This window comes from Pseudophryne corroboree, chromosome 11 (assembly GCF_028390025.1).
Source record: "Pseudophryne corroboree isolate aPseCor3 chromosome 11, aPseCor3.hap2, whole genome shotgun sequence".
In the NCBI taxonomy this organism is placed as follows: domain Eukaryota; kingdom Metazoa; phylum Chordata; class Amphibia; order Anura; family Myobatrachidae; genus Pseudophryne; species Pseudophryne corroboree.
Window position 1 is genome coordinate 343,249,483 of NC_086454.1, and position 24,020 is coordinate 343,273,502.

Consider the following 24,020-nt stretch of genomic DNA (forward strand, 5'->3'; position numbering starts at 1 on the left):
GCGATAAATCGTCTATAAAAATTTGCAAAGCCCAGGAAACGCTGAAGCGCCTTCAAACTAGTGGGCTGCACCCAATCCAGGACTGCCTGTACCTTGGAACCCTCCATTTGGAAACCTTCTGGGGAGATAATATATCCTAGAAATGCGATTTGCTGAACTTCAAATTCGCACTTCTCCAGCTTCGCCCCAAGCCGGTGGTCTCTGAGTTTCTGGAGGACTAAGCGTACATGCTTCCGATGTTCCTCCAGGGAATGGGAGAAGATTAGGATGTCATCTAAGTATACAACTAAGAATCTATCCAAATATTCCCTGAGCACATCATTCATGAAATCCTGGAAGACTGCCGGGGCATTACAGAGCCCAAAAGGCATCACCAAATATTCATAATGCCCTGAGTGGGTATTAAAGGCAGTCTTCCATTCATCCCCCTCTCTTATTCGGATTAGATTGTACGCACCGCGTAGGTCAATCTTAGAAAAAATGGTGGCAGTACGAAGCTGGTCAAACAAGACCGAAATGAGAGGCAGTGGGTATGAGTTTTTAATCGTGATACGGTTCAATTCCCTGAAGTCGATGCAGGGTCGCAACGAACCGTCCTTTTTACCCACGAAGAAGAACCCCGACCCAACTGGAGACTGTGAAGGTCTGATAAATCCCTTAGCCAAGTTCTCCTGAATGTACTCTGCCATAGCCTGAGTCTCAGGACGTGACAGGGAGTACAACCTGCTCTTGGGAAGCTTAGCATTTGGCAACAAATCAATGGCACAGTCATAGGGGCGATGGGGAGGTAGTACCTCTGCAACTTTTTTGGAGAACACGTCCGCAAAATCTGCATAACACCCTGGCAATCCTGGCAAACTTAGCTGCGAGAGCCTGACTGGAAGGCTCAAGCAACTCCTGAAACAATCAGTACCCCAACTAAGAATCTCCCCAGAGACCCAGTCAAATTGAGGATTGTGGGCCCTTAACCAGGGTAACCCCAACACCAATGGGGCAAAAGTACAGACAGTCACATAAAAGGACAATTTTTCAGAGTGTGTGGCTCCAATAAACAAAGAAATCTGGCTAGTGCAAGAGGTAATTTTACCTTGGGATAATGGTTCCCCGTTTAACCCACAAATCTCAATTTCCGTTGCCAAGGGTACTAAGGGAACAGAGTGTTTCAGGGCGAATTGGCGGTCCATAAAAACCCCGTCGGCCCCACTGTCCACAAAGGCCTCAGTCTTGACAGTTTGACCGAGGATCTTCAAGGTCACCGGAATGATAAAAGTCTTCTTGGGAAATTCTGACTTCTGGCCTGACAGGATATTTCCCATCACCCTCAGGCCCTGAAGTTTTCCGGCTTTTCTGGGCATGATACTACCACATGACCTTTATTCTCACAGTACAAACACAACCCCTGCTGTCTCCTCCGCGTCTTCTCACGCGAGGAGAGGCGGGTAGCCCCAATCTGCATAGGCTCCTCAGAAAATTCCTCAGAGTCTGAGGTTCCCTTGGGAAGGAAGGAAATCTCAGTCTCCCTTTCAAGCCTACGCTCTCTCAGCCGTCTATCCACCCGGATGGATAACTGCATGAGCTGATCCAAGCTATCAGGCAAGGGATATTGTACCAGTTGGTCCTTTATCTGGTTAGAAAGACCTCTTCGGTACTGGTGTCTCAGGGCTGGGTCATTCCACTGGGTATCATGGGCCAACCTCCGAAACTCCGTACAGTAAACCTCAACTGGCCTTCGCCCTTGCTTAAGGATCGAAATCTGAGCCTCGGCTGAGGCCGTCTTGTCAGGGTCATCATACAACATGCCCAGTGCCGTAAAAAAAGCATCAACACTTTTAAGCGACGGACAGTCAGGCTGCAACCCATATGCCCAGACCTGTGGGTCTCCTTGTAGCAAGGAAATCACTATGCCCACCCGCTGAATCTCCGACCCAGAAGACTGAGGCCTAAGCCGGAAGTATAGCTTGCAGCTCTCCTTGAAACAAAAGAACTGCGAGCGATCTCCAGAAAAACGATCCGGGAGATTTACTTTCGGCTCCTTAACCCCTGCAGGTGCTGCTGCTGCGGGAGCTCCGCCAGCAGCCTGGGAGGTGTGCATTTTAATGGACAAATCATTAAATTGTCGAGTCAGGACCTGCACCTGATCGACCACCTGTTGCAACGTATTTTGAGGGGTATGCTCCATATTCCCACAAAATTTCAACAGGAGTATTAGGCTGCTGAATATGTTATGCACACCAGTGCCTGCAGGAAAGTACTGGTGTCAGAACTGTTATGCACTCCAGTGTCTGCAGGAATGTACTGGTGTTTGAACTGTTATGCAAAACAAATGGACTAACAGACAAACTGGGGAATATGACATAACGTACACAGAAGGTAATAGGGTAACAAAATACACACAAAGTGAACAGAGAAGCCCAGAGGCTAAGGAACTGGGTATCTCCCTTGTATTAGAACTGCACAGATGGAAAAAGCAAGATGTTGTGTTTTAATACGTAGAGAACCCGAAATGCTGTTGCTAAGGGCAACAGCAAAACCCTAAAGGGTTACCAACGGGTGTGGCAGTAAACTCCTTGGTCAGAGATGGAATGATAGACACAAGGAGAGTCTCCACAATCCTATTTCTCACTTGCAGTGCACAGGTTTTAGCTTACTGCCACTAAACTGACCCCTGACACCTAGCACAGTGAGACAGGATTAGACAGGCAAGTCTTAGAATACAGCCGCAAACTTGCTAAGTTCACAGAGTAGTAACAGAACCCCAGCCAGCTAAACGACTGACTCCAGTCTTACTGCTAGGTCTGGATTGGCAGAGTGTAATACCAAATCTCTAGGCCTATTTGCAGTAAGCAACAAACAAATACAAAGCTACACAGTACTGGCTAACTTTCATGAACTGACTAACCAACAAAGATTCAGCAGCATCTGCTTACCCTGAAAAGAGGCCTTATAAAGCAGGTGCTGTCCACGCCCCACTCAGACCTCACAGACTGTGAGCACAAAAACCAGCACCGGATCCCCTGCCGTGCACAGAGCCTATAACCACTGCACAGCAAAAGACCCGAACCGGAGTATCAGCTGCGCTCAGGTTACTCCACTAGCACTTGTCTCCCGGTTGCCATGACGACGTGGCAGCACAGGGCAGGAGACCCTAACACTGACAACATCTAGCAACTTGGAGTCCTCCAAGTCTCTAGTAGCCGCAGGTACCACAATAAGCTGGTTCAGATGAAACGCTGACACCAACTTAGGGAGAAACTGGGGACGAGTCCGCAGCTCTGCCCTGTCCGAATGGACAATCGGATATGGGCTTTTGTGAGACAAAGCCGCCAATTCTGACACTCGCCTGGCCGAGGCCAGGGCCAACATCATGGTCACTTTCCATGTGAGATATTTCAAATCCACAGATTTGAGCGGTTTAAACCAACGTGATTTGAGGAATCCCAGGACTACGTTGAGATCCCACAGTGCCACTGGAGGCACAAAAGGGGGTTGTATATGCAGTACTCCCTTGTCAAATTTCTGGACTCCAGGAACTGAAGCCAATTCTTTCTGGAAGAAAATCGACAGGGCCGAAATTTGAACCTTAATGGACCCCAATTTGAGGCCCATAGACACTCCTGTTTGCAGGAAATGCAGGAATCGACCGAGTTGAAATTTCTTCGTGGGGCCTTCCTGGCCTCACACCACGCAACATATTTTCGCCACATGTGGTGATAATATTGTGCGGTCACCTCCTTCCTGGCTTTGACCAGGGTAGGAATGACCTCTTCCGGAATGCCTTTTTCCCTTAGGATCCGGCGTTCAACCGCCATGCCGTCAAACGCAGCCGCGGTAAGTCTTGGAACAGACATGGTACTTGCTGAAACAAGTCCCTTCTTATCGGCAGAGGCCCTGAGTCCTCTGTGAGCATCTCTTGAAGTTCCGGGTACCAAGTCCTTCTTGGCCCATCCGGAGCCACGAGTATAGTTCTTACTCCTCTACGTCTTATAATTCTCAGTACCTTTGGTATGAGAAGCAGAGGAGGGAACACATACACCGACTGGTACACCCCTGGTGTTACCAGAACGTCCACAGCTATTGCCTGAGGGTCTCTTGACCTGGCGCAATACCTGTCCAGTTTTTTGTTCAGGCGGGACGCCATCATGTCCACCTTTGGTCTTTCCCAACGGTGCACAATCATGTGGAAAAAACTTCTCGATGAAGTCCCCACTCTCCCGGGTGGAGGTCGTGCAGAGGAAGTCTGCTTCCCAGTTGTCCACTCCCGGAATGAAAACTGCTGACAGTGCTATCACATGATTTTCCGCCCAGCGAAGAATCCTTGCAGTTTCTGCCATTGTCCTCCTGCTTCTTGTGCCGCCCTGTCTGTTTACGTGGGCGACTGCCGTGATGTTGTCCCACTGGATCAATACCGGCTGACCTTGAAGCAGAGGTCTTGCTAAGCTTAGAGCATTGTAAATTGCTCTTCGCTCCAGTATATTTATGTGGAGAGAAGTCCCCAGACTTGATCACACTCCCTGGAAATTTTTTCCCTGTGTGACTGCTCCCCAGCCTTTCAAGCTGGAATCCGTGGTCACCAGGACCCAGTCCTGAATGCATAACTGTGGCCCTTTAGAAGATGAGCACTCTGCAGCCACCACAGAAGAGACACCCTTGTCCTTGGAGACAGGGTTATCCGCTGATGCATCTGAAGATGCGATCCGGACCATTTGTCCAGCAGATCCCACTGAAAAGTTCTTGCGTGAAATCTGCCGAATGGAATCGCTTCGTAAGAAGCCACCATTTTTCCCAGGACCCTTGTGCAATGATGCACTGACACTTTTCCTGGTTTTTGGAGGTTCATGACTAGCTCGGATAACTCCCTGGCTTTCTCCTCCGGGAGAAACACCTTTTTCTGGACTGTGTCCAGAATCATCCCTAGGGGCAGCAGACGTGTCGTCGGAGACAGCTGCGATTTTGGAATATTTAGAATCCACCCGTGCTGTCGTAGAACTACTTGAGATAGTGCTACTCAGACCTCCAACTGTTCTCTGGACCTTGCCCTTATCAGGAGATCGTCCAAGTAAGGGATAATTAAGACGCCTTTTCTTTGAAGAAGAATCATCATTTCGGCCATTACCTTGGTAAAGACCCGGGGTGCCGTGGACAATCCAAACGGCAGCGTCTGAAACTGATAGTGACAGTTTTGTACCACGAACCTGAGGTACCCTTTGTGAGAAGGGCAAATTTGGACATGGAGGTAAGCATCCTTGATGTCCAGGGACACCATATAGTCCCCTTCTTCCTGGTTCGCTATCACTGCTCTGAGTGACTCCATTTAGAATAGGTCTCACCGAGCCGTCTGGCTTCAGTACCACAATATAGTGTGGAATAATACCCCTTTACTTGTTGTAGGAGGGGTACTTTGATTATCACCTGCTGGGAATACAGCTTGTGAATTGTTTCCAATACTGCCTCCCTGTCGGAGGTAGACGTTGGTAAAGCAAACTTCAGGAACTTGCGAGGGGGAGACGTCTCGAATTTCCAATCTGTACCCCTGGGATACTACTTGTAGGATCCAGGGGTCCACTTGCGAGTGAGCCCACTGCGTGCTGAAACTCTTGAGACGACCCCCCACCGCACCTGTTTGTACGGCCCCAGCGTCATGCTGAGGACTTGGCAGAAGCGGTGGAAGGCTTCTGTTCCTGGGAATGGGCTGCCTGCTGCAGTCTTCTTCCCTTACCTCTATCCCTGGGCAGATATTATGGGGACGAAAGGACTGAGGCTGAAAAGACTATGTCTTTTTCTGCTGAGATGTAACTTGGGGTAAAAAAGGTGGATTTTCTAGCTGTTGCCGTGGCCACCAGGTCCGATGGACCGACCCCAAATAACTCCTCCCCTTTATACGGCAATACTTCCATGTGCCGTTTGGAATCTGCATCACCTGACCACTGTCGTGTCCATAAACATCGTCTGGCAGATATGGACATCGCACTTACTCTTGATGCCAGAGTTTCGCATATATAGAAATGCATCTTTTAAATGCTCTATAGTCAATAAAATACTGTCCCTGTCAAGGGTATCAATATTTCCAGTCAGGGAATCCGACCAAGCCACCCCAGCGCTGCCCATCCAGGCTGAGGCGATCGCTGGTCGCAGTATAACACCAGTATGTGTGTATATACTTTTTAGGATATTTTCCAACCTCCTATCAGTTGGCTCCTTGAGGGCGTCCGTATCTGGAGACGGTAACGCCACTTGTTTTTATAAGCGTGTGAGCGCCTTATCCACCCTGAGGGGTGTTTCCCAACGCGCCATAACTTCTGGCGGGAAAGGGTATACCGCCAATAATTTTCTATCGGGGGAAACCCACGCATCATCACACACTTCATTTAATTTATCTGATTCAGGAAAAACCACATGTAGTTTTTTCACACTCCACATAATACCCTTTTTTGTGGTACTTGTAGTATCAGAAATATGTAACATCTCCTTCATTGCCCTTAACAAGTAACGTGTGGCCCTAAAGGAAAATACGTTTGTTTCTTCACCGTCGACACTGGAGTCAGTGTCCGTGTCTGTGTCTGTGTCGACCGACTGAGGTAAAAGGACGTTTTAACGCCCCTGACGGTGTTTTAGACGCCTGGACAGGTACTAATTGGTTTGCCGGCCGTCTCATGTCGTCAACCGACCTTGCAGCGTGTTGACATTATCACGTAATTCCTTAAATAAGCCATCCATTCCGGTGTCGACTCCCTAGAGAGTGACATCACCATTACCGGCAATTGCTCCGCCTCCTCACCAACATCGTCCTCATACATGTCGACACACAAGTACCGACACACAGCACACACACAGGGAATGCTCTGATAGAGGACAGGACCCCACTAGCCCTTTGGGGAGACAGAGGGAGAGTTTGCCAGCACACACCAAAAAACGCTATATTATACAGGGACAACCTTTATATAAGTGTTTTTCCCTTATAGCATTTTAATATATATATACATATCGCCAAATAAGTGCCCCCCCTCTCTGTTTTAACCCTGTTTCTGTAGTGCAGTGCAGGGGAGAGCCTGGGAGCCTTCCCACCAGCCTTTCTGTGAGGGAAAATGGCGCTGTGTGCTGAGGAGAATAGGCCCCGCCCCCTTTTCGGCGGGCTTCTTCTCCCGTTTTTCTGAGACCTGGCAGGGGTTAAATACATCCATATAGCCTCCAGGGGCTATATGTGATGTATTTTTAGCCAGAATAAGGTATTATACATTGCTGCCCAGGGCGCCCCCAGCAACGCCCTGCACCCTCCGTGACCGTTGGTGTGAAGTGTGTGACAACAATGGCGCACAGCTGCAGTGCTGTGCGCTACCTTCATGAAGACTGAAAAGCCTTCTGCCGCCTGTTTCTGGACCTTCAATCTTCAGCATCTGCAAGGGGGGTCGGCGGCGCGGCTCCGGGACGAACCCCAGGGTGAGACCTGTGTTCCGACTCCCTCTGGAGCTAATGGTGTCCAGTAGCCTAAGAAGCCAATCCATCCTGCACGCAGGTGAGTTCACTTCTCTCCCCTAAGTCCCTCGATGCAGTGAGCCTGTTGCCAGCAGGACTCACTGAAAATAAGAAACCTAAAAACTTTTTCTAAGCAGCTCCTTAAGAGAGCCACCTAGATTGCACCCTGCTCGGACGGGCACAAAAACCTAACTGAGGCTTGGAGGAGGGTCATAGGGGGAGGAGCCAGTACACACCACCTGATCCTAAAGCTTTAGTTTTGTGCCCTGTCTCCTGCGGAGCCGCTAATCCCCATGGTCCTGACGGAGTCCCCAGCATCCACTTAGGACGTCAGAGAAAACTTACATGCGTGACCAGACTTTGCCAGGCCGCACAATGCCCGCTGCATTGGAAGCCCAGAGTTGGGCTTCTTGTAGCATTCTCCATTAAACAGGATCCAGTCAGCATACCGGAGTTCCGGATGTCAGCAGTCGGAATACAGACGTCATAATTCCGACACTGGTCAGAAGACCAACGCCGCAATCCCAACATAGATCACAATGCCGGCTCCGGAATCCCGACTACCTACATCCCAATCGCAAGTATGTCGGTGCAGGTTAGGGTTAGGCTGCAGGGGAAGGGGGGAGAGGTTGGGTTTAGGCTGTGGGGGAGGGTTAGGGTTAGGCTGCAGGGGAAGGGGGGAGAGGTTGGGTTTAGGCTGTGGGGGAGGGTTAGGGTTAGGCTGCAGGGGAAGGGGGGAGATTAGGTTTAGGCTGTGGCGGGAGGGTTAGGGTTAGGCTGCAGGGGAAGGGGGGAGAGGTTGGGTTTAGGCTGTGGGGGAGGGTTAGGGTTAGGCTGCAGGGGAAGGGGGGAGAGGTTGGGTTTAGGCTGTGGGGGAGGGTTAGGGTTAGGCTGCAGGGGAAGGGGGGAGATTAGGTTTAGGCTGTGGCGGGAGGGTTAGGGTTAGGCTGCAGGGGAAGGGGGGAGAGGTTGGGTTTAGGCTGTGGGGGAGGGTTAGGGTTAGGCTGCAGGGGAAGGGGGGAGAGGTTGGGTTTAGGCTGTGGGGGAGGGTTAGGGTTAGGCTGCAGGGGAAGGGGGGAGATTAGGTTTAGGCTGTGGCGGGATGGTTAGGGTTAGGCTGCGGGGGAAGGGGGGAGAGGTTGGGTTTAGGCTGTGAGGGAGGGTTAGGCTGCAGGGGAAGGGGGGAGAGGTTGGGTTTAGGCTGTGGGGGAGGGTTAGGGTTAGGCTGCGGGGGAAGGGGGGAGATTAGGTTTAGGCAGTGGGGGGAGGGTTAGGGTTAGGCTTCGGGGAGGGAGGGAGGGTTAGACACCATTGGAGAGGGTTAGGCTGCGGGGAGGAAAGGTTAGGCACTAATGGGGGAGGGTTAGGGTTAGGATGCGGGAGGGTTAGGGTTAGACATCATCAAGGAGGGTTAGGGTTAGGCTGCGGGGAGGGAGGATTAGGGTTAGACACCACCGGGGAGGGTTAGGGTTAGGCTGTGGGGAGGAAGGGTTAGGCACTAATGGGGGAGGGTTAGAGTTAGGATGCGGGGAGGGTTAGGGTTAGACATCATCGGGGGAGGGTTAGGCTGCAGGGAGGAAGGGTTAGGCACTAATGGGGGAGGGAGGGTTAGGCAGTAATGGGGGAGGGTTAGGCTGTGGGGAGGGACGGTTAGGGTTCGGCTGCGGGGAGGGAGGGTTAGGGTTAGACATCATCGGAGGAGGGTTAGGGTTAGGCTGCGGGGAGGGAGGGTTAGGAAGTAATGGGGGAGGGTTAGGCAGTATTGGGGGAGGGTTAGGCTGCAGGGATGGAGGGTTAGGGTCCGGCTGCGGGGAGGGTTAGGGTTAGGCTGCGAGGAGGGAGGGTTAGGCACTAATCGGGGAGGGTTATGGTTAGGCTGCGGGGAGGGAGGGTTCGGCAGTAATGGGGGAGGGTTAGGCAGTATTGGGGGAGGGTTAGGCTGCAGGGAGGGAGGGTTAGGGTTCGGCTGCGGGGAGGGAGGGTTAGGGTTAGGCTGCGGGGAGGGAGGGTTAGGCACTAATCGGGGAGGGTTATGGTTAGGCTGCGGGGAGGGAGGGTTAGGCAGTAATGGGGGAGGGTTAGGCAGTATTGGGGGAGGGTTAGGCTGCAGGGAGGGAGGGTTAGGGTTCGGCTGCGGGGAGGGAGGGTTAGGGTTAGGCTGCGGGGAGGGAGGGTTAGGCACTAATCGGGGAGGGTTATGGTTAGGCTGCGGGGAGGGAGGGTTAGGCAGTAATGGGGGAGGGTTATGCAGTAATGGGGGAGGGTTAGGCTGCAGGGAGGAAGGGTTATGGTTAGGCTGCGGGGAGGGAGGGTTAGGCACTAATTGGGGAGGGTTATGGTTAGGCTGCGGGGAGGGAGGGTTAGGCAGTATTGGGGGAGGGTTATGGTTAGGCTGCGGGGAGGGAGGGTTAGGCAGTAATGGGGGAGTGTTATGGTTAGGCTGCGGGGAGGGTTAGGCAGTAATGGGGGAGGGTTAGGCTGCAGGGAGGAAGGGTTAGGGTTTGGGGGTTAGACTACTTATCTACCAGATGTCAGGATTCTGTGCATGGAGATGCCCCTGTCGGTATTGCCCCTGTCGGTATTCTGACTGCCGGCATCCCAAGCACCGGGATCCTGATACCATCCCAATAAAACATAACTAATATAAAATCTAAATTATTATTATTTTTTACAGTGATTGGAAAACAGCAGCCGCACAAGTATCACCGCCGTCCCTGCGGTTTAGGCTTCCCCATGTGTTGTACTGGGATCGCAGATACCCCCAGCGATGGTCACCTCTGGCGATACTCAGCAACGGCCAGCGACAGCCTTTAGTGAATAAGAGAAAAACGCTATCTCCGGCATGTCGGCGCTGATCCTTATCTGAGTGCGGCTCCATGCGCAGAGCAGAGAATTCCCGCACACAGCCATCACGTACCTCACGATCCAATCCTGTTTCGATGACACTGATCAGACCAGTTACGGGATTTATGGTAAACATCATTTTGTTGGGGTCTGGGTCCTGGGCGGTGATATAGTACCAAACAATCCCATTATTGGTATTCACGCTGTCATCGGCGTCCTCCGCCGTCACATTCATCACAGGGGTACCTTTAATTAAATAGGGGGGTCAGCGACAATAGAGCAAAACTGTACTGGAGAGGTGTTATACAGACAATGATAACATTATTTAACTTAAGCATTTGTTCTGGACGTTTCGGAGAACACGGCTGGTCCTATATCATTTCTAAATTCACATTTAAAATCATAGACAGTAACTAAATAGGGACTGCAGCTGTGTAACTTACCTATATAACCAATAGGGGGCAGATGCAAGTTTCCATCACATAAGGGCAGCGCTGTACACGGCAACTGCGGCACAGATGCCCTCACTTGTTTCTGCTCGCACATCATAAGGTTGTGAGCAGATAACAAGTGCGGAAACCCAGGTTTTAACCGCATTTTAAATGGCGGTCACCGACCGCGGCTATTGTATTTGAATTGCACAGTGCACTTAAGCAGCGGAAGCGCACGAGCCACAAGGGCCTGATTCCGAGTTCAGCGCAGTAGAGGTGAGGCTGGTTCCTGGTTATCGGGAATCTGCGGCTGCGCAAGGCCTTGCGTTGTCACCCATAATTCCCCTCTTCTGCTGCCTGATTAACAAGCGGCGGCCTTGAGGGGGTGGGGACGGTGTGGAGGGAGGGCTGCGTTCCTAGATATGGGGGCGTGTCGCCCCTATTTCTGCATGCCCCTCCTAGAGATCGGACGGAATATAAAGCTGCTTGCATGCGGCATAGAACTTCCATCCAACACTGAATCCGGATCAAAGTACACCTACGGACCCGTATGTACAGAATAATAAGAAGAAAAACCCCACAGTGACCAAGAATACATTTTCAATGCTACCATGAAGCATCTAATTGTACACTGCTGTGGTATATGTTGGGGCTGTCTCATAAGATAGGTACCAGTACAACTTACCTGGCTTGGATCCTTCAGGCACTGAGCCAAAAAAGCACTCCTGGGTGAATTTTGGGTGGTTGTCGTTCTGATCCACGACTCTGACATCGATATCTATGGGATTCTCTACCTGTGCTCCAGATGACGACGTAGCGTGGACAAAAAGCTGAAACAATCATTTGCAGCGGTTAGTTCCACGCCATTATAACCATCGGAGGCAGCCATCGTTACTTTGGGTGGTATACTTACGATGTAGTTAGCTATATTTTCTCTATCCAACGGCGCAGTGACACTTAGCCAGCCGGTTGTCCGATCAATGGTAAACAGCCCCACAGGCGGGGTATCAGCCCCCTGACCGGTAATGGCGTAATACACGGTTACTTCCTTATCCTTGCTCGATTTAACCTAAAGGAAGAAAAGAGAAAGACAAAAAATAAGAATTTACTCACCGGTAATTCTATTTCTCGTAGTCCGTAGTGGATGCTGGGAACTCTGTAAGGACCATGGGGAATAGCGGGCTCCGAAGGAGGCTGGGCACTCTAGAAAGATCTTAGACTACCTGGTGTGCACTGGCTCCTCCCACTATGACCCTCCTCCAAGCCTCAGTTAGGTACTGTGCCCGGACGAGCGTACACAATAAGGAAGGATTTTGAATCCCGGGTAAGACTCATACCAGCCACACCAATCACACCGTACAACTCGTGATATGAAACACAGTTAACAGTATGAAACAATAGAGCCTCTCAACAGATGGCTCAACAATAACCCGATTTAGTTAACCATAACTATGTACAAGTATTGCAGATAAACCGCACTTGGGATGGGCGCCCAGCATCCACTACGGACTACGAGAAATAGAATTACCGGTGAGTAAATTCTTATTTTCTCTAACGTCCTAGTGGATGCTGGGAACTCCGTAAGGACCATGGGGATTATACCAAAGCTCCCAAACGGGCGGGAGAGTGCGGATGACTCTGCAGCACTGAATGAGAGAACTCCAGGTCCTCCTCAGCCAGGGTATCAAATTTGTAGAATTTTGCAAACGTGTTTGCCCCTGACCAAGTAGCTGCTCGGCAAAGTTGTAAAGCCGAGACCTCTCGGGCAGCCGCCCAAGATGAGCCCACCTTCCTTGTGGAATGGGCATTGACAGATTTTGGCTGTGGCAGGCCTGCCACAGTATGTGCAAGCTGAATTGTACTACAAATCCAACGAGCAATAGTCTGCTTAGAAGCAGGAGCACCCAGCTTGTTAGGTGCATATAGGATAAACAGCGAGTCAGATTTTCTGACTCTAGCCGTTCTGGAAACATATATTTTCAGTGCCCTGACAACGTCTAGCAACTTGGAGTCCTCCAAGTCCCTAGTAGCCTAGGCACCACAATAGGCTGGTTCAGGTGAAACGCTGACACCACCTTTGGGAGAAACTGGGGACGAGTCCTCAATTCTGCCCTATCCATATGGAAAATCAAATAAGGGCTTTTACAAGACAAAGCCGCCAACTTTGATACTCGCCTGGCAGAAGCCAAGGCCAATAACATAACCACCTTCCACGTGAGATATTTCAGATCCACGGTTTTTAGTGGTTCAAACCAATGTGATTTTAAGAAACTCAACACCACGTTGAGATCCCAAGGTGCCACAGGAGGCACAAACGGGGGCTGACTCTGCAGCACTCCTTTTTATAAATGTCTGAACTTCAGGTACTGAAGCTAGTTCTTTTTGAAAGAAAATCGACAGAGCCGAGATCTGTACCTTAATGGAACCCAATTTAAGGCCCATAGTCACTCCTGCTTGCAGGAAATGCAGAAATCGACCCAGTTGAAATTCCTCTGTTGGGGCCCTTTCGGCCTCACACCATGCAACATATTTTCGCCATATGCGGTGATAATGAGTTGCTGTAACCTCTTTCCTGGCTTTAGTAAGCGTAGGAATGACTTCCTCCGGAATGCCCTTTTCCTTCAGGATCCGGCGTTCAACCGCCATGCCGACAAACGCAGCCGCGGTAAGTCTTGGAACAGACAGGGCCCCTGCTGCCGCAGGTCCTGTCTGAGTGGCAGAGGCCATGGGTCCTCTGATATAAATTCTTGAAGTTCTGGGTACCAAGCTCTTCTTGGCCATCCACGAGTATCGTTCTTACTCCTCGCCTTCTTATTATTCTCAGTACCTTTGGTATGAGAGGCAGAGGGGAGAACACATAAACCGACTGGTACACCCACGGTGTTACCAGAGCGTCCATAGCTATCGCCTGAGGGTCCCTTGACCCGGTGCAATATCTTTTATAGCTTTTTGTTGAGGCGGGACGCCATCATGTCCACCTGTGGCCTTTCCCAATGGTGTACAATCCTATTGGAAGACTTCTGGAGGAAGTCCCCATTCTCCCGGGTGGAGGTCGTGTCTGTTGAGAAGATCTGCTTCCCAGTTGTCCACTCCGGGAATGAACACTGCTGACAGTGCTAACACATGATTTTCCGCTATCGGAGAATCCTTGTGGCTTCTGCCATCGCCATCCTGCTTCTTGTGCCGCCCTGTTGGTTTACATGGGCGACTGCCGTGATGTTGTCTGATTGGATCAGTACCGGCTGGTTTTGAAGCAGAGGCCTTGCCGGCCTCAGGGCATTGTAAATGGCCCTCAGGTCCAGAATATTTATGTGTAGGGAAATAACCTGACTTGACCAAAGTCCCTGGAAATTTCTTCCCTGTGTGACTGCCCCCCAGCCTCGAAGGCTGGCATCCGTGGTTACCAGGACCCAGTCCTGTATGCCGAATCTGCGGCCCTCTTGAAGATGGGCACTCTGCAGCCACCACAGTAGAGATACCCTGGTCCTTGGAGACAGGGTTATCAGCCTATGCATCGGAAGATGCGATCCGGACCACTTGTCCAACAGGTCCCTCTGAAAAGTTCTTGTATGGAACCTGCCTAATGGGATTGCTTCGTAGGAAGCTACCATTTTTCCCAGGACTCGCGTGCAATGATGCACCGCTACCTATTTTGGCTTCAGGAGGTCTCTGACTAGAGATGACAACTCCTTGGCTTTCTCCTCCGGGAGAAACACTATTTCTGGTTTATGTCCAGAACCATCCCCAGGAACAGTAGACGTGTCATAGGAACCAGCTGTGACTTTGGACTGTTTAGAATCCAACCATGCTGTTGTAGCACTTTCCAAAATAGTGCTACCCCGACTACCAACTGCTCCTTGGACCTCGCCCTTATAACGAGATTGTCCAAGTACGGGATAATTACAACTCCCTTTTTTTTTTTTTTTTGAAGGAGTATCAACATTTCGGCCATTACCTTGATAAAACACCCTCGGTGCCATGTACAGTCCAAACGGCAGTGTCTGGACTTGGTAATGGTAATCCTGTACCACAAATCTGAGGTACTCCTGGCGAGGATGGTAAATGGGGACATGCAGGTAAGCATCCTTGATGTCCCAGGATACCATGTAATCCCCCTCGTCCAGGCTTGGAATAACCGCCCTGAGCGATTCCATCTTGAACTTGAATTTTTGTGTTCAAGGATTTTAAATATAAAATGGGTCACACCGAACCATGCGGTTTCGGTACCCCAACCCGTGTGGAATAGTAACCCCGTCCTTGTTGAAGTAGGGGCACCTTGAGTATTACCTGCTGGGAATACCGCTTATTAATTGCCTCTAGCACAGCCTCCCTGCCTGAGGGAGTTGTCAGCAAGGCATATTTTAGGAAACGGCTGGGGGGAGACATCTCGAATTCCAGCTTGTACCCCTGAAATACTACTTGAAAGAAACAGGGATCCACCTGTGAGCGAGCCCACTAATTGCTGAAATTTTTGAGACGGCCCCCCACCGTACCTGGCTACACCTGTGGAGCACCCGCGTCATGGTGTGGCCTCACAGGAGGCGGGGGAAGAATCTTGATTCTGGGAACAGGCTGACTGGTGCAGCTTTTTTCCCTCTACCCTTGTCTCTGTACAGAAAGGAAGCGCCATTTGACCCGCTTGCTTTTCTGAAGCCGAAAGGACTGTACCTTTGTCTGTGAGGAAACCTGAGGTAAAATTATTTCTTCCCAGCAGTTGCTGTGGATACGAGGTCCCAGAGACCATCCCCAAATAATTCCTCACCCTTATAAGGCTCTCTATGCGCTTTTTAAGTCAGCATCACCTGTCCAGTGACAGGTCTCTAATACCCTCCTGACAGAATGGACATTACATTTATTTTGGATGCCAGCCGGCAAAATATCCCTCTGTGCATCCCCCATATATAAGACGACGTCTTTAATATGTTTTTATGTTTGCCAACTAGTATCCCTGTTTGACAGGGTCACCAACCACGCTGCAGCAGCACTATCTGCAGGTCTCAGTCTAGTACCTGAGTGTGTAAATACAGACTTCAGGATAGCCTCCTGTTTTTTATCAACAGGTACCTATTAAAGTGGCCGTATCCTAAGACGGCAGTGCCACCTTTTTTGACAAACGTGTGAGCGCCTTATCCACTTTAGGGGATATCTCCCAGCGTAACTTATCCACCTGGCGGGAAAGGGTACGCCATCAGTAACTTTTTTATAAATTACCAGTTTCTTAACGGGGGAACCCACGCTTTCACACACTTCATTTATTCATCTGATGGGGGAACAAAACACTGCCTGTTTTTTCTCCCCAAACCTAAAACCCATTTTTAGAGGTGCTTGGGTTAAAGTCAGAAATGTATAACACATTTTTTATTGCCGGGATCACGTCACGGATGTTCCTAGTGGATTGTGTATATGTCTCCACCTTGTCGACACTGGAGTCAGACTCCGTGTCGACATCTGTGTCTGCCATCTGAGAGAGCGGGCGTTTTTGAGCCCCTGATGGCCTTTGAGACGCCTGGGCAGGCACGGGCTGCGAAGCCGGCTGTCCCACAGCTGTTACGTCATCCACCCTTTTATGTAAGGAGTTGACACTGTCGGTTAATACCTTTCACCTATCCATCCACTCTGGTGTCGGCCCCACAGGGGGCGACATCACATATATCGGCCTCTGTTCTGTCACCATATAAGCCTCCTCATTCAACATGTCGACACAGCCGTACCGACACACCGCAGACACACAGGGAATGCTCTAAACGAGGACAGGACCCACAAAAGCCCTTTGGGGGGACAGAGTAAGAGTATGCCAGCACACACCAGAGCGCTATATATATACAGGGACTAACTGAGTTATGTCCCTAATAGCTTTTATATAATATACTGTATACAGTGCCAATTTTAATGCCCCCCCTCTCTTTTCCCTCTTACTGTACTGTAGAATTGCAGGGAAGAGCCAGGGAGCTTCCCTCCAGCCGAGCTGTGAGGGAAAAATGGCGCCAGTGTGCTGAGGAGATAGGCTCCGCCCCTTTTTCGCGGCCTATTCTCCCGTTTTTTATGGAATTCTGGCAGGGGTATTTACCTCATATATAGCCCCTGGGGCCATATATTGAGGTATTTTAGCCAGCCAAGGTGTTTTTATTGCTGCCTCAGGGCGCCCCCCCCAGCGCCCTGCACCCTCAGTGACCGGAGTGTGAAGTGTGTGAGAGGAGCAATGGCGCACAGCTGCAGTGCTGTGCGCTACCTTGGTGAAGACAGAGTCTTCATGCCGCCGATTTTCCGGACCATCTTCTTGCTTCTGGCTCTGTAAGGGGGACGGCGGCGCGGCTCCGGGACCGAACATCAAGGCTGGGCCTGCGGTCGTTCCCTCTGGAGCTAATGGTGTCCAGTAGCCTAAGAAGCCCAATCCGGCTGCAAGCAGGCGAGTTCGCTTCTTCTCCCCTTAGTCCCTCGCTGCAGTGAGCCTGTTGCCAGCAGGTCTCACTGAAAATAACAAATTCTAAGACTATAACTTTCTAAGAGCTCAGGAGAGCCCCTAGTGTGCATCCAACCTCGGCCGGGCACGAAATCTAACTGAGGCTTGGAGGAGGGTCATAGTGGGAGGAGCCAGTGCACACCAGGTAGTCTAAGATCTTTCTAGAGTGCCCAGCCTCCTTCGGAGCCCGCTATTCCCCATGGTCCTTACGGAGTTCCCAGCATCCACTAGGACGTTAGAGAAATAACATTCCGTCATCTATGAAAAGGTCACATGAGGTCATTCTCGGTGTTCCCAAGCAATTGTGTAGCGCTGCGGGAATTAGCGTTACGCCTTGCAGTGTACGACAGGGGTGATCTCCCACAGGTTCTGGGAGGGAAGGAGCACTCATCACGCACCCTGCTCCTGCCCGTGTGGCATCCCAGTACCTATACTTGTCCGGTGGTACCCAGTGGTGCAAGTAGAAAAAATGTTTTATGGGCACTGTGTGTGCGCGCCAAAAATGGGTGTGGCCAAATGCCACATGGGGCGTGGCCAATGAAAATGGGGGCGTGATACACATATGGGGGGAGGGGCAGATACACATATGACCCCAATAGTGCCAGATACATGTTGCCCCACAGTGCCAGATATACATTGCCCCACAGTGCCAGATACACATTACCCCACTGTGCCAGATACACAAATGCCCCCAGAGTGCCAGATATACATTGCCTCACAGTGCCAGATACACATTACCCCACTGTGCCAGATACACAAATGCCCCCACAGTGCCAGATATACATTGCCCCACAGTGCCAGATATACATTGCCCCACAGTGCCAGATACACATTACCCCACTGTGCCAGATACACAAATGCCCCCGCAGTGCCAGATATACATTGCCTCACAGTGCCAGATACACATTACCCCACTGTGCCAGATACACAAATGCCCCCAGAGTGCCAGATATACATTGCCGCCAGATACACAAATGCCCCCAGAGTGCCAGATATACATTGCCTCACAGTGCCAGATACACATTGCCCCACAGTGCCAGATACACAAATGCCCCCACTGTGTCAGATATACATTGCCCCCCAGTTCCAGATACAAAAATGCCCCCCCAGTGCCAGATATGCCCCCAGTGCCAGATACAGAAATGCCCCCAGTGCCAGATACACATGTCCCCCCAGTGCCAGATATCCCCCAGTGCCAGATAAGCCCCCAGTGCCAGTTATACATGCCCCCTCAGTGACAGATATACCCCCAGTGCCAGGTATACATGCCCCCCAGTGCCAGATATCCCCCCAGGGCCAGATATGCCCCCAGTGCCAGATATCCCCCAGTGCCAGGTATACATGCCCCCCCAGTGCCATATATCCCCCAGTGCCAGGTATACATGCCCCCCCAGTGCCATATATCCCCCAGTGCCAGGTATACATGCCCCCCCAGTGCCAGATATCCCCCAGTGCCAGGTATACATGCCCCCCCAGTGCCATATATCCCCCAGTGCCAGGTATACATGCCCCCCCCAGTGCCATATATCCCCCAGTGCCAGATATACATGCCCCCCCAGTGCCAGATGTCCCCCAGTGCCAGGTATACATGCCCCCCCCAGTGCCATATATCCCCCAGTGCCAGATATACATGCCCCCCCAGTGCCAGATGTCCCCCAGTGCCAGGTATACATGCCCCCCCAGTGCCATATATCCCCCGGTGCCAGGTATACATGCCCCCCCAGTGCCATATATCCCCCGGTGCCAGGTATACATGCCCCCCCAGTGCCAGATGTCCCCCAGTGCCAGGTATACATGCCCCCAGTGCCAGATATCCCTCAGTGCCAGGTATACATGCCCCCCCCAGTGCCAGATATCCCTCAGTGCCAGGTCCCCTGCTACTCACCGCTGCCGCTGCTGTCCTGTCTGTGTGAGGGGAGGAGAGCGCAGCCTGCGCCTCTCCTACCCCTCAGTCTCCGGCGGGTGCGGGTGTCTCAGTTCAATTCAGCGCCGATCCGTGAGCCAATCAGAGCTCGCGGTCCCGAGAGCTCTGATTGGCTCACGGGCGGCGCTGACTTGAACGAAGACACCCGCACCCGCCGGAGACTGAGGGGAAGGAGAGGTGCAGGCTGCGCTCTCCTCCCCTCACATCAGCGGCGGTGTGGCGGGGAGCAGCAGAGGCAGGGAGGGAAGAGGAGCTGCGGCCCGTCGGTGTGGGTACGGCGTACCCACGGCTAAATTCTTAAGGGTACGCCGTACCACCCGTACCCGCATACTTGCACCGTTGGGTACCATTCTTCTGTCCAGTGATACTGGATATGGGGGGGCTGCGCAGTAGTGCAGGCACAATGCACGCCAAAGTTTATGCGGATGCTGTTAAATTGTAACTGGGAAAACGTTTGCGAAATATGTAATATATCTGGCATTAACCGGGAGCCCGCAGAAAGACGGAGCACTCCTAGCCTGAAAGCTCTCCCAGCAGCGTTATATCAATGGGGTCTATTCATGAAGCAGTGAAAAGAGTGGAGAAGTGAGCCTGTGGAGAAGTTGCCCATGGCAACCAATCAGCTGCTCCGTACAATTGTATAGTATGCAAATTATAAATATTACTTCAATGCTGATTGGTTGCCATGGCAACTTCTCCACTGGCTCACTTCTCCACACTTTTCACTGCTTCATGAATAGACCCCAATGTCTATATTCTGGGTAATCAGGGGGGTGCGAGCGGTGCCATCGCCCAAGCCCCTGCATCTTATTAGCAGAAAGCAGCCAGTAGTGCAGCATCCAAGTGATACTCTGGGCACCCTGCGGCGTGTGGAGGGTCCACAGGATCCAGGCTGCTCGCCACAGCCGCCTTGCCCGTCACGTGACATCACGGGTTGAGGGACGGCACTGGAGCAGTGCACACTAATACATATGCACACTACTGTACGTACGGATGAATATATGCATCCTCCTGTGTGTTTACTGCCGACATGCGCCCATCTCTACATTTCCCCTTACTGCTGCAAAGGCAGCAATCTGCAATGTGTCTGTAGAAACATACCTGCATCAGAGGCTTGGGGTAGGGACCTCTTCCATTCTCCGACACAGAGAATGGGGGGATGACCCAGTCTCTCTTTTGTCTTTTCCGCCCATGCTCGGAGCTGGCGTGATGCTTTTTTTCTCCCTGAAAAAGTCAAACATGAGAAAAGCTACTACAGTATTCTTTTTTTGCAAAAACTAATATATATATATATATATAGTGTTCATTCTAGCACCCTGCACCTTTCCAATCCTGTGCAGTTCCTCTCTCCTGCCTGGGGTGTCGCTCTCTGCTCTGGTGCTTCTCGGCACACACAGGTCTGTATCACAGCACTGAGTAACAGATCAGAGTGTGCTGAGAAGCACCACAGCAGAGAGTGACACCACAGGCAGGAAAGAGGAACTACACGGATTTTGAAAGGTGCAGGGTGCTAGAATGAACACTATATATATACATATACATACATACATACATACATATACACACACACACACATACTGTATATGTAAACATATACTGTTCATACATACACATTTTTTATTATAAGCAGTTTCTTATAACCCCATATACTTGCAGCTGGTATTTAGCTCATTATAGTATATTATTCAGCAGAATTTCCCAAAATCCGCCTTTGCAGCCCAGGTTTACAGGATATCCATGGTTGAGTCCAGATGGTTAAATCAAATTGACTGAGGTACTAATTAAGGTATGCATTTACTAAGCAGTGATAAAAGTGGAGGTGAGCCAATGGAGAAGTTGCCCATGGCAACCAATCAGCTGCTCCGTACAACTGTATAGTATGCAAATTATAAATGTTACATCAATGCTGATTGGTTGCCATAAGCAACTTCTCCACTGGCTCACTTCTCCACTTTTATCACTGCTTAGTAAATGTCCCCCTTAAGTCACCTGTCCTGTGCTGAAGCATGGATATCCTTTAAACCTGGACTGCAGTGGGGGGTTTGGGAGATGCTGCTACACAGTATATAAGATACGGATGGGGCTGTGGCCGGGAAATCACCTTGCTATGATGAGAGTGCTTCTTTTTCAAGGTCACAGTAGTTTCAGATAGAAATTTCCCCCCTTCTACCGCGGAAACATGGAAGGTTCTGTGCCTATGCACTTGTGTGGGATTCTTAACGGCAACTGAACCGTTCGCTTGGACTTCAAAATCCGGGTCTTCTGAGACATAGTGCAGTATCCGGGGTCCCGCACACTTTTGAAAGACAACTGGAAGAAAATAATAAAATAAAATGTCACAAGATTAGAGGTGATCGATAGATTTCCAAACAAGGTTCAATATTCAGTATTGAGGCTGAATGTAAGAGTCCACTGCACATGTCTCTGGGAAAATGGCGCGGCAGTCCCAGTGATATGTGCAGGGTGCCCAGAGGCCGTTGTGCACCTCACACCCTCCACCCGTTATAGATAGGTCACCGGAGGGGTGTCATATGTCCTTTCAAAATAAAGTTAGATGCATGTGACGTTCTATGAAGGCGGGTCCCCCCATCGCCCCACCGCCACCCTACAGGGAGCACCTCACCCTTTCAGCAATTCAGTATATTTCCTCAGAGTGCATCTCGTCAGACACTGGCCTGGCATGCTGTGATTTGTTGTTCCACAACAGCTAGAGAGCCACGTGTTGCCAAAAATGGAACCATATTACAGCTATAAAAAGCTAATTGCATGGTAGATTACAGAAGGGCGGCACAAAATGACAAAAAATGTGCCCATGCCGGGTGTAGCTGCTATTACACGACGCCTACGCCTCCCTCACCACACAAGAGAGTACACGAGGCATCACATGGGGCTGTTACACGGGGATATATTTAGGAGGAGAGGACAACCGGTTCTTAGTGGATTAATAGCTTGCACACTCATGAATATTAATTTAGGTCACAAAATGGCTGCCTATCCGCTGTATAATAGGTGACACAGCATTACCAGGTTCCATGAGGACTGCACCAGGGGAGCCATATGCGGAGCACAAGAAGTTGGTAGTGAGAGGTGGGTCAGCACTAAGAAGGCTCAGTACCGGGCCCCTCTCTGCTAGGGATGAAGTTGACATTTCCCAGAGCTCTGAGTGACTAGTAGTGTAGCCGATCCTTGGGAGGCGCAGGGCCACAAAGCTGCAAATTGTGGGTCCATAGAGAAGGGGCAATTCATCCCGCCGACAGTCCGTGCCCCCAGTCCCACACCTCTAATGTGGGAGGGTGACCTACTCTTCACGTGCTGATTTATCAGCAAGTTTTATCATACACAACGAGTTTTAAAATGCGTTGCATATGATAAAAGGTGCACCAGCCAATCAGCTCTGTACTGTCATTTTCTCTCTCCAAACACATGACAGTTGGGAGCTGATTGGCTGGAGAACCATTTATCATATGCAATGCATTTTAAAGCTTGTTGTGTACGATAAAGTGTGTTGATAACTCAGCCCCTAAGCCCGGCGGCCTGTGTGCGGAATGTTTCTGAGGTAATGGAAGATTGCTGCATTATGGTTACTTAGCACACACTGTACTTCTGCACTTATGTGTTAGTGATTGTTACACAGACAATGGTGCACTCCCGCTGCATTGCATCACCACAAGCATTACACTTACACAACAGCACCCAGACAGGGAAGGAAACTGTGTGTAAGACAGGGAATATAAAACAAAGCTGCCTCACGCACACAGGACATGGGAAAATTGGTGATAATGCATAAAAACTAACCAGCGCTTTACACATGTTTTAACAGTGCGGTTCAAATACACTTTTATTTAAATCTAAAAATATTTTTTATTTTTTTATTTTATTTTAGATAAACTGGTTATAAGAACAATAAGAGTAGTTAACATTTTTACCTTGGTTTGTGTCTTTATGCTACTATTAATGATTTATAATTCTGCACTGGCAAATTACGTTATGAGCAGAGAGGCTTTGGACAGCAACTCTGAGCTCTGCTTTGTATACTGTACAGTCCTCCCCCTACTTTTCTACCCTCTGCCAACACATGGCATGCTGAATGCTGTGAGAGTGCCTGTGTTACCATCAGCTATGGTTTTGTTTTGGTTTTCTGCAACCTCCAGAGAGATTTTAAAAAGGAGATAATGATTTGTAGAACGAAAGAACTGAAATGACATCAAAGGCGGCCTTAACTAGCTGTTTAAAAAATAAAACAAAAATAATTATCCTTCCATGCAGGATTGCTTCTTCAATTGTACAAGACCACAGCTGGTACGTTTGCATTCAATGCTTCATGTGAAACTTCACTTACGTTTCAGATAAGAGAATATCGTTTCACTATACAAGTGCTTGTGATTTTAGGAACCAGTCTGGCAGGTGTGGGCTTGAGAGGAAACAACTTCCGCTTTGAGCTATCATTACGCTATTTGGTTACTTTCGAAAACTAAATGTCTGCAAACGAGAGCGCGGACACAGATAGGTGGAGCAGCAGCATGCACCCACGGCAACTAATAAGCCGAACGCATGCTTTGGGCCTGCTACATGATTATTATATAGTCCCACCACATAGTGCAGTGCTTTCCGGAGAATACCCAACTCATTAATCACGTCAGTCCCTGTTGTCTTGGAGCTTGCTGCCTAAAATCTCTAGCAAATCAGCACGCAGACACTAGGGCCCAATCTGAAGCCAATGAACTTACCCGTTTGCTTTGGGCTGTGAGAGGAAACGCACAAAAGTGCCACAGCTGGAATCAAACCCAGTGCTGTGAGCCAGCAATGCTAACCACTGTGCCACTGTGCTGTCCATGGCAAACTCACAATGTGGTCTACTGGACGGATATGAAAATAGACACGCTGAATGATG

General features: G+C 50.2%; 1 protein-coding gene across 1 annotated transcript in view; it reads right to left on the bottom strand.

The window, feature by feature from the left end:
* LOC134969760 (cadherin-1-like) overlaps window positions 1-24,020 on the bottom strand; it is a 92,928-nt gene that overhangs the window by 10,829 nt on the left and 58,079 nt on the right. Inside the window, exons 4-8 of the mRNA XM_063945921.1 lie at window positions 21,231-21,439; window positions 20,231-20,353; window positions 11,659-11,814; window positions 11,431-11,575; window positions 10,388-10,560 (exon numbers count right to left, since the gene is read on the bottom strand). Of these exons, the coding sequence (XP_063801991.1) occupies window positions 10,388-10,560; window positions 11,431-11,575; window positions 11,659-11,814; window positions 20,231-20,353; window positions 21,231-21,439 (806 nt within the window). The remainder of the gene's footprint in view (window positions 1-10,387; window positions 10,561-11,430; window positions 11,576-11,658; window positions 11,815-20,230; window positions 20,354-21,230; window positions 21,440-24,020) is intronic.